This window comes from Echinops telfairi, unplaced genomic scaffold (genome assembly GCF_000313985.2).
Source record: "Echinops telfairi isolate 266 unplaced genomic scaffold, ASM31398v2 ScPeMD7_7;HRSCAF=31, whole genome shotgun sequence".
Taxonomy (NCBI): Eukaryota; Metazoa; Chordata; class Mammalia; order Afrosoricida; family Tenrecidae; genus Echinops; species Echinops telfairi.
This window is the reverse complement of record NW_022103904.1, coordinates 6751008-6762396: the sequence shown is the minus strand read 5'-3', so window position 1 is coordinate 6762396 and position 11389 is coordinate 6751008. Positions and strand designations below refer to the sequence as shown.

The following is an 11389-nucleotide window of genomic DNA, read 5'->3' as shown; positions in this document are numbered from 1 at the left end:
AAATGTCAGTTTGAGGACAGTTGCTTCTGACCTAAATCTTGGTGTTTTTTTTAAACTGGTGTGGGGGTGTTTTCTAGGGGAAAAAAACACAACAGAAAACCTGCTAGACAAATTCTAAAAGAGCTGTAACACTAAGTCTGGGTATTTCCAATCACCTCATATGCAAGTGAAAGTTGGACACTGAATATAGAAGACCACAAAAGAGTTTGTTGCCTTGGAACTATGGTGCTGGCAAAGAATATGGAAAGTGCCATGGACTGTCAGGAGAACAAGCAAATCTATCTTGAAAGAAGTACAACCAGAATTCTCCCTTCATCCCACATTCTTTGGACACGTTATCATCAACGACAAGTCCCCGGAAACGAATATTATGCTTGCTAAAGCAGAGTGTAAAGGAAGAGGAGGAAGACCGTCAACATGATGGATTGACCCAGTGGCTGCAAGAATAGGCTAAACTATGATCACAATTACGAAGGCCCAAGCTGTTTTGTTCTTTGGTAAACAGTGTCTTGATAAGTTGAAATTGACCTGACAGTATTTAATATCAATATTAACAAACTATTGACAATTATGTTATGCGCATTTGGGAAATTAACCAACAGTTATGTGTTTCTGTCACTGAGACAATCAGACACTCATTAAAGGGAAGTCACAATTCCATTGACTCAGCACTCCTTCTTGGGATTGGAACCTCTGATCCAAAAGGAGTGGACATGGCTCCACAAGTTGTTTAGGGATCGCCAGGTCCCTGCGGGGGGATTCACATGTGTTCCAATTCACAAAGAAGGCGATAAAGAAAATAACCAAAATGTTCAAACCTGGCACTGCTATCTTCCCCACAGTTGGATGGTCCATCTCCATAACCAGGCCATTGTGTAATACCTAGAAATGTAAACACAGAGAGGAAGATCCTTTATAAAAAGAAATGACCTGTAAACTCAAAATTTCCAGACAACTTCCTACTCCATTCACATTGATTGAGGATACTGTGAAACACAGACATGTTCACTTTTTCTTATTTCAATTTAAATAATTAAGCCAAAAATAATGTCAAACTGGAGGCTTATAATGTCAGTTGATCAATGATCATTAACGAATGTCAAAGAAATAAAGCAAAACCTTTCGACGTCTCCCTGCATTACCTCCTAGAAGGACATGGGAATCGAATGGCAATGCAGAAAAAACCAAGCGGGGAGCATTCTGTCCTTGAGCCTGGGAAGTATACACAGCCCAGGCTGTGTGACAGGCACTTGAGCACAGCCTGCTCCCAGGGACCGCAAAGCAGGCCCAGGTAAGGCCTAAACGGGTGCCTGGCACCAAGACTGCTTTTAGAGAGCAGCACGGCCATAAAAGTGTACAGGTGGTCTACATTTTTATCATAATCTATTCACAGAGGAAAGGGGGCATGGTATAAAGAAGCCAGTAAAATTGTACATTTACTTAAAGTGAGTGCCTATCACTTCTATTAAAGGAAAGAATCAAATGTCTTGGATTTCATCCATTTCTATTCGTCACATTATGGAGGAAGCAATCAACAAGACAACCTCATGGGTGTCTTTTGAGGTTAGAACTTTATCCCTGCTATGCTTAAATACACTCCCTTTCACTGTTTGGGAACAGTCACCATTGGGGGGGTGATGCTCTTTAAACCAGCATGTTGCTTTGTCACACTGTGTGGAGAGCCTTTCTAGAAACATCTTGGCTCTCATTTAGGATCACAAACTTTGTACCCCAGAGCTGGCCAGAGAAAATGCTTGCCAGTGTTGGAATTGTGCTGTAATTCAACTCTGGTGCGGCTCGTTCTCAGCCCCCACCCACCAGAGCCTCCCCCAGTGTGGAGGTGGGGTGGGGGGTGCTAAGTGCCAACGGGAGGTGCTAAATCTCAGTACTACTAAGGACAGGAACAAAAGTACCGAGCTACATTTCCCTCGAAACAATTATCTGCACACTGAATCATTCTTCTCTTCTCGTATCTCTGTTGCCCTCCTGACTACCTCTTTGTAATAACCCTGCAGTGCTACTCACAAAAGACAAAAGTGAGTGTTCTTAGCTAAATATAACTGAACTGATGGTGTTGGAATTAATTAACGCTGAATTTTAATCATGTAGCAAACGTTAAGTGTCAAACATGAAAGGGTACTTGATAAAGGTCAAGGGACATGTGTCAGAGTTTTGTGAGAGAAAGCGAGCAGTTGATTGAAATTTTTCATGGAAGCAGTTTGAAGAGTATCCCTCCTTTGCCCTTGCTTCCACTGATAGATAATATTTCCAATATGAGACTCTGTTACCTATTCTTTTCAATTACCCCTTTGCATCTCAAATAGTTCAGCACTTAGCAGAAATACAGAATCAGCCTATGTTCATCAAAGAAATTGAACGGCAAATTGTCATATTCTGGAGCATTCTTTCAGTCATGAAGCAAACGGGCCAGCCCAAGTACGCTGATCTTCAGGACGAGCCCACGTATCCCCTGCGTGGGCGCTGCTCGTCCTTTTACGTGAAGGCCAAAGTGAATAAAAGTTCCATAGGTTTTCTCCATGACTCAGGTCGGATTCTCCCAGAGAATCATCAAAGCTGCTGTCGCTGGAAACCCTGCCAAATGACTCAGAATCTTGGAAAATTCTGCAGCCCCCGTTGTGGGGCAAGCCTTGTTGTGCTTAGTAACATAGGCAAAGCCCTCAGAACCCAGGAAGTCTGTCTGAATCCTGACATAACTGTCCTGTGGCCATTTAGTCATTTGTCTCAACCTCATTTCACTGGAAACAGAGCAGTGCTGCTTAACTGCACTTGAATAACATCTCCAGATAAGGTTTCTGGATGTTCCCTTTTCCTCTCCTCATCCAGTGACAACACCACATCTTGATTCCCTTTAACCTAGAAATTCAGACTAACAGTGCTGCATTTTCTGACCATTCATAATGGGCAGTGGTTCCGATCTTCCAACCAAACACCAGACTCGTTGCCATTAGGTTGATTCCAACTCACAGGGACCTTATAAGACAGGGGAGAACTAGCCCTGTCCCTGTGAGGTTCCCAGAGATAACTCTTTACGGAAGCATAAAGTCTCATCTTTCTTCCACGGAGTAGCTGCTGGTTTCAAACTGCTGACGTTTGGGCTAGCAGGGCAATTGTATCACCACTATACCCCCAGCGTTCTTGATTCTGATCTTCAGAGACCTTCAACGACTCCTTTCCCTCAAGGAAAATGGCATGCCTCGACACCTCAGTCTCGGCATCCAGAGGTTCTTGGCTGCACATTGAATCACCATGAAAGCAAGGCAGAGGCCCTTCATGTCATTTCCTGATTCTTTTTTTATTCATTTGGGAATGCTTTGGGGGTTTGTTGTTTTTGTCCCTCTTTTACTCATGTTCCCTTCTTTCATGGTTTTATCTTTCACCGGTGAGTAGCTCTCTTAAATTTCACTTCTTGAAATTTCAAAAGCAGATTCTTGACAAAAATAGCATTGCAGACAGTGCACCAACCTCTCTAGCAAAGAAGCAGGCCTATTTAAAAGTAAGGTCTCTCTTTCTTCCTCAAGAATTTTACAGATTGACAGCCTAATGGCAGAGACAAATGGAAATGCATTAATGATGGGGGGTGGGGGGTGGTAAAATGTATACCTTAAAGTGATGGAGGAAGTAAGTTGAAGGGAAAACAAGAGAATCCTTATTAATAATCTTAACAGCAGAAATGGCAAAAGTCTGTGATCTAGCACGAGTAAGACCCGCACGAAAGTACACTGAAAACTGATACTTTCTGTTTAGTTAGCAAAGACTTTTGCATTGCGAGTAGAAGGAGCAGGGCACGTTGAAATGCAGTGTGGGGGTTGTAGATTGGCATGGAAATGAAAAGCAGGTTCGGGTTGGTACACAGCACAAATTAATTATCTATGGAAATGGCAGTGGTTTGTTTTGTTTTGTTTTTCATCTTCAATTGTCTTTGATGCAGCTTATAGGAGTAAAACAACAACAAAATGTTGCTGCGTTGTTGACATTCTGAATGCTTCTAAGTAAATACACTTTAAAAAAAAGAAGCTGGTATTACCTGGCATAAAATAATTCATCCCTGTCGTAATGAATCAGTGAAACTAGTTATCGTCAAGTTGATTGTGAGTCATACTGACCTCATGTGTATCCAAGCAAAATGGTGCACCATAAGGTTTTCAGTGGCTGAGTTTGGGAAGGAGATCACCAGATCTATCTTTGAAGTCACCTCTAAGTAGATTCAAACCTCCAGCTAAGGACATTGGTTGTATGTGCACCAAGGAGCTCCCAATTGCTTGTACAAATACCAAAATCAATGTAATACTACCAATTACATAGCAAACAAGTACAAAAGATGCCGACATTTCCACTTAATGTGACTAGAGATATGATGGATTCATTCAAATCAATAAACACCATATGATACCTATAGGCTAGGCACAGTGAAGGGGGTTGGCAATAAAAAGGTGAATGAATTTGCCTTCCATGTTCTTATATTAAATGCATAGGGAATCAGAGACCTGAGATCATGTTTATAACAGAGTGCAGTTCCATATTGAAGGAATAATATATAATGATGAGCGAGCAAGTAACTCTGCCTATCAAAAGTGTGTATGCCAAGGAGGTCAGTGAATGTCATAGAAAATTGGATAGTAAAACAAAATACTAACACTGATATTAATAATTATTGATGTTAGTATAAATGTCTATTGCTTAGCAAAATTCCTTAAGCTATTGTGTTAGAAGCAAATGGGTTGCATCATAATCTTTTCATTAACCCCCATAGATAGAAACTATTGTTATCTGCATTTCCACAGAGAAGGTCACCAATGCCTAAAGAGGTTAAGTAGTTGCCTAAGGTGATAAAATGAATAACCGGGTAAATTTGGGATTAAAATGCAGATGTATCTGACTCTAAGCTCTTAGTCATGTTCCTGGCAGATGGAGATCTACCAAATGAAGAGAAGAAAAAGAATGGACAATAATAATTCAATTTACCATTAACATAACAATTTGATGTGGTCAATTCTTAAAATGAATGAGTTGATTCAAGGGGGAAAGAAAACCAGGCAACATGATTACTTGGCACCATGTGGCCCAATTAGTTCATAAACTGAACAGCTCCCTTGGTGATAGCCAAAGATATTTTGGCACCCATGGAGAAAGTCTATGAAAAGAGGAAGGGTTTTCCCCAAGCCCAGCAAAGTAGTGACCAGCCAAGTTTGAAGGGGCAGACCCAGCAGGTGACTTTGGAACTAGGCATTTCATCTAAGTGACCCCCAGAACCATCCAAAATAAAAAGAGGATAATAAGAGTTTGTAAGGATTAAGTGAAGTAATGAGTGCTAAGTGCAGGGCCCAGGGCTTGAAAGAGAGTACATTCAAATTAAATGACTATTGTTTTCATCCCTGAAAGACTCGTTTTGAACTCTCACTTCACAAGTACTTGGCTGGGAGACTGTTGGGATCATTCATACAGGCAACAAAAAATGTGTATATTAACAATATTAATACCAGAAGTGTATTGACAGTAGTGATTGATCACAAGAATTAATACTAATAATTACTTCATTTCCTGCCACATTCCCAGTACCTTAAACACTATCTCCCACATCCTCAATAAATGTTTACTGAGTGCGTTGAATTAAATTGAATCCGTTGAAATAACAGCTGGCTGCTTTGTCTGTAGGCATCTTTACTGCTTTTGGTTTAATTATTTTATAGGGGGAGTATGCTCTACGTTTGAAGTTTGTAATAAAGCACTACGTTTCTGTAGATTTGAAGTTGTTTTAACAGATTTCCTAAAATATATTCCTTTTTAGGAATGGAGTTAATAAAGTTCCAGGATTATCTTGCAATTCCATCAGTTCCTTAAATCAGTTCCTAGCTGTCCTTGAATCCAGCATAGATAAAGCATGCATCTAGGAATGGGCTGAGAAGCTGTGCAAGGACCATGGCCACTAGTAGTCAAGAAAAGTTAAAGGGCTGAGCAATGGAAATAAGAGAAAAGGACTGAAACAATAGATACCAGCATTATGTATCTAATGTAAAGCTACCAAACTTGCAGCCAGTAATCATAACATCACTAGGAAAACTCAGAAACCATTTCCATAATATGAAATAATTGTAGCGACCTTCAAAATGTTTGTGAAATAATTCCATTAACTATTAAATCGATTTATCCATGAATTTTTGAGGCTCCCTTGTATATTACAAAAAAAACCCCAGTTGGATTAATCTCATTTATTATATTTTGCGTTTTACTCTTAGTGTAATTCCTCTAGCATTCTATGAAAGAAAACTTGGAATAAAATGTAAAGTGTGTATAACTCAAGATATAATTTACAACCAACAGAGTAAAACTTAGCTAAATGTTTCTGAAAACTGTGACCACAAAATAATGTAAGAGCAACATAAACTCTTGAAAATAACATGCTAGTCCTTGACTTCACTTAGATAATGGAGCTCAATTTTAAAGATGTTTACTGTGAATTGGGTAAAAACTTACAGATCAGCAGTTTTACATTCAACGGTTCCTATACAGTTCAGTTGCAGCTAATCCATTCCAATTCCCTCAATGTATCATAATTTATTCTACTTTCAACCTGTGTTTTGGATTTCCTTTCCTCCATCTTTCTTAATCCTCGGAACCTACTTCTAGTGTCAATGCTGCCCTTGTGATCTGAAAGAGTGTATTATTCTACCACCAGAGTGAGTTCCCCACCAGACCTGATGGGTGATTAAAGATCATAGTCCTGAAGATGATACTCTCATTTTTGTTTTTGTTAATTGTTTTGAGATAGTTATTGTAACTAAACTTTATTGTGATAGTAATGTATATACCATAACCTTTTTCTCTTTATTTAAAAAAAAGATGACTGTAGCAGTTACATAATCTCCTATCACATTGAGGAAGGAGTAGAATCTAGCCTGTCAATCAGGTCATAGCCAATAATGCCTCTGTGTGGGTATGGCCTTCTCCTGAGGATTCTGGGAACTTTTGTCTTCCTTCTTGGAGGCAGGACCCACACTCTCTCTGCTTGACATTCCTGTTGACAAGCCACTTGATGATGGCAGCCAGAGCTCTGAAGCTGGAGGAGCCAGATGGAGGGCCCTGCCAGCACTGAGATGCTTCCACCACCACTGGATCCACAAGACTTTCAACCCACTGGCCTGTGATCTTCCTGCATCCGGCATCATTGCATGTCTTGCATGAATATGAAGAGGGATTTATAGGCTGGTATTGGACATATGGGCTAATATCAGACTTATGGACTTGATCAGACTGGACTGGGATGTTTTCTTAACATAGAATTACTCTTTAATATGAAGCTCTCCTTTACACATATATGAATGTCCCTGGATTTGTTTCTCTAGTCAACCTGGTCTAACACAATGACATATAGTTATCTAAAGGAACATAATAGCATATAGTTATTATATTATATAGCATAACATTATTATAAAATTATATAAGGAACATTATAGCATATCTACCCATAGGTATATGTGTGCATATACATATATATACAATTTAAAGATTCTTAACACCCAACTTAAGTTTAAAAATAGAGCATTATCAAAATATTTAAAATGCTAAATGTACACACTTTTGTAGTCTACCAGGAAAATTTGATAAATTGTACATCATCGGGATAAAAAACGTTTGCTCTGCCAAGTATCATGAGAATGAAAAGACAAACTATTGACTGGAGGGAAGTCATATCTGACAAAAAATTCTAACCCAGAATGTATTTAAAAATAAAATGAAGCTTTAATAACATTTAAACCATTCTAATTAGAAAACTGGAAAAATTGATGAACAGGTATTTCACCACAGAGGATACAAAAAGGACAAATGAGACTCATCGCTGTAGTGTCTAACTTGACTCACAGCAATCCTATGGGACATAGGGTTTCCAAAACGGCAGTCTTTCCTGAGGCTGTCCGCTATCTCAAATGACTATGGGACAACTTGGATTAATCTTGAGAGAATTATTCTTAGCAAAAAAAAAGTCAATTCCTAAAGGTTACATATTATATGATTTAATTTACATTCATTCTTGAAATGACAAAATTATAAGTGGTCCCCAGAGGTTAGAAAGCAATAGAAGTGGAAGGAAGGGAGGGAGATTTGGATGAGTACAGGAAGGCAGCCAGAGGGATCCTTGTGGTGATGGAGCAGTTCTGTATCTTGACAGTATGGATTTTTTAAATCTTTATTAAGATATTGTACTATAATGATGTTGATATTGGGTAAACTGAGTAAAAAGTACATGATTCTATTATTCTTACATATGAAGCTACAATTATCTCAAAATAAAAAGTTTTATTTTCAAAAACGTTCCATCTTTTCATTTTTCTACCCACTGCCATCAAGTCAGTTCTGACTCATGGAAACCCTATGTAGGGTTTCTGTGGCTGTAAACCTTTTGGGAAACAAATAGTTTTATTTTTCTTTTAAAACTCTAGTCCCCCCTATTTTGGTTTTATAAATACTGGAGTTGATTTTTGTGTAAAATGTGAGAGTGCAGCTTTCATTTTGCCAAAGTATTTTTGAGCAGTACTACCTCCTTTTTCACTAAATCTGCAACATCTACTCTTTTGCGTTTCCATGTGTCTACGGAATTGTTTCCGGCCTCTTAGTAGTATTGTGTGAGTTCATTTGTCTACCCCTTTGTTAGCATCACTTTAAATCACGATAGCTTTATAATAATCTGTAAACCAGTCGAATTTGAATCAATATCAACTTGTGGTGACACTGTGTCAGAGTAGAATCATGATGCATTAAAAAATGTTTAAACAGTTTTTATTGTGAATCAGGTAAAGTTTTACAGAGAAAATCAGTCTTACTTTCAATAATTGATACACATCTTTTTTTTTCCATTTCATTTCATTTATTGTAATTCCCACACTATTTTCTGGCTCCATTCCTCTATTTTTCTTAATTGTTCTGATTTTGTTCTTAAGTAAATGCACTTATCATCTGAAATAACTGATTGTTCTAAGAAGTGCATTCTTCCTCATTTTTATTTTTCTACCCTTTTAAACAGAAAATGTATCTAGTCTTAAATGGGACTAGGAAAAGACAACTACAGAGACATGTCATCCAGATGAAGGAGGTCACTAGTCTGAGGCCATAATGGAGTCAAAGGATTTGCTGAGACACAGAACTTTATAAAGGACATGGAAACTCAAAGAAACATGTTACAGATCATTGTTGGCAGATCAAAACATCATAGTTGCCAGTGGGACTCCCAAAGTGGGATCAGGGTCATGATTTGGACATGTACATTATGTTACACAGAGGCACTTTCAATGGTCCAGAGTCCTCCTAAAGGCAGTCAGGGCATGACTTTGACCATACAACTCCAAGTACAGTGATTTCCACCAAGGAAACACCCTAAGGGAGACTGCCCCTCCTTGGTCTGGTCAGAGGGGTGGACGTTATCCATTTTCTCATGTACTCTATCTGAAAGCAAGACTGTTCACAATTGTCAGAGGGAGTTCAATGGAGACTTAATCCATGTGGGGATGCTGTAAATGGATATTGGGCTTTCACTGCCATCTATAACTTCTGCAAAACCCAGTGCTCAGAATTTAAGCTTTAATATAATTCCTTCCTCTAATCATGGATTTTTTTTATTAACAATCCTTGAATTATATAGGCTGATGTGTTTCTTTCCTGTTACCTGAGCTGAAATTTCACTTAGACGGCTGATTGTATTAACACGAGCCTTTAAGACAGCAAACTACATGTAAGCTGAAATGTAGCAACTACAAGCAACTATCTAATGTCTTCACTACTCTGCTATAGCATCCAAATCTTCAGTGATCACTTCATGAGGGGATATGTAGAGCAGGGGCACATAAAAAAAAAAGTTCTTAGATTAGAGTTTACAATTAAGTCCAAGCTCAAAATCTATTTGTAGTAATTACCCTGTTTCCCCAAAAGTAAGACAGTCCCCCAAAATAAGACCTACTTACAGTTTTGCCTCTTGCTGAAATATAAGGCATCCCCCCAAAATAAGACCTCCCCAAAAATAAGGGTTTGGATTGTTATGATGATTTTCCAGAAGATGATGACATGACTGTCATTGAATAAATGAGTAAATGTACCATAGATTGTTGTACATGGAAATAATGGTAGCAACAACAAACTCTTGATACTGTAGGATTCAGTTTGTCTGGTTATGCTGGTTTGTGGTGACAACTACTACTGTACCATATACAGGTAACAAATTTCCTTTTTTTGTTCTTCAACAATAAATGTGTACCGTATTCTTCTTCATGGAAAAATAAGATATCCCCTGAAAATAAGACTGAGCACATCTTTGGGAGCAAAAATTAATATGACACTGTCTTATTGTCGGGGAAATAAGGTACACAATCTGTTGTCAATTTCAGACAAGAGTGAAAGGGTGGAATTTAGCCTGTCAATCAGGTGGCAGCTTGATGACCCCATTTGGAGGCGCTGGCTTGGGAGATAAATATAAGTAACTTCCATGGACATTCAGTAATTCTAATAATATTACTCTAGCTAGTGATAAAGAATTTAGAGTACTTTTGAGAAAAGTAAAATATACATATATAGGAAAGCTTTGTAGGCTAAAATACACGGAATGTTCACTTAAACAGATTAAAAACTTAAATGACTAAGCAAAGCTTAAGTAAATAATGAGAGTTAAACAAAGGCAAACATATTTACAATGTTCATTCACTCAGGCAAAACTATGTCTGTAAAAGTAAAATTTGTCACAAAAAGCAAAGAACATAGTTGCACCAGGTTTATAGAGGATAGGTTTTGGGTGGGGATAGTTTTATTGGGCTATACTCCATGGATAATACATATAATCATATTAAAAATAGCTGGGTAATCATCACTACAATCAATTTCAGAACATTTTCTTCATGCGACAAGTCGCTAGATGAAGGAAAACAGGAGGGTAGCTCCACTGAATGCCTGCACTAAATGAAAATTAGGGGTTGGAAATAGGGATTGCCACAATAAAGGGGTTGGACAGAAATCAGGTAAACTAATTATACACCTATGGGAAAATCCACAACTGAGCATGCTCAGACCCAAGCCACTTAGACCCAGGTGGAAGCCAACATGGGCACACCCACCTTAGTTAGGCACCAGCACTATGACATCACACAGGTGTGCCAAACTCAGCCAATAAGATCAGCCAATACCCTCAACCACACTTCCTCAGCCAGTGGGGATATAGCCAGTCACAGGATGGTCAATCCCCACTCCCTTTTTTACCTCCCTTCTCTTGTTCAGGTGCCTGCTGCAAGCATAGGGTGAGCTTTCTCCTGTGAGATGGTGCGCATGCTCAGGTGTTCCTCTCTCCTGCTCTTGGTGCCACACACAGGTTCTGAGTGAGCTCCTGTTTGGGCAT

The 11389-nt window shown here is 38.7% G+C and overlaps 1 protein-coding gene and 1 pseudogene across 1 annotated transcript in view; both read right to left on the bottom strand.

Annotated features, from left to right (window-relative positions):
* The window catches only part of SUGCT (succinyl-CoA:glutarate-CoA transferase), a 917561-nt gene that overhangs the window by 123697 nt on the left and 782475 nt on the right, over positions 1 to 11389 (bottom strand). Inside the window, exon 12 of the mRNA XM_004708161.2 lies at positions 819 to 882. Coding sequence (XP_004708218.1) covers positions 819 to 882 — 64 coding nt within the window. The remainder of the gene's footprint in view (positions 1 to 818; positions 883 to 11389) is intronic.
* LOC115868170 lies at positions 63 to 134 on the bottom strand (annotated as a pseudogene).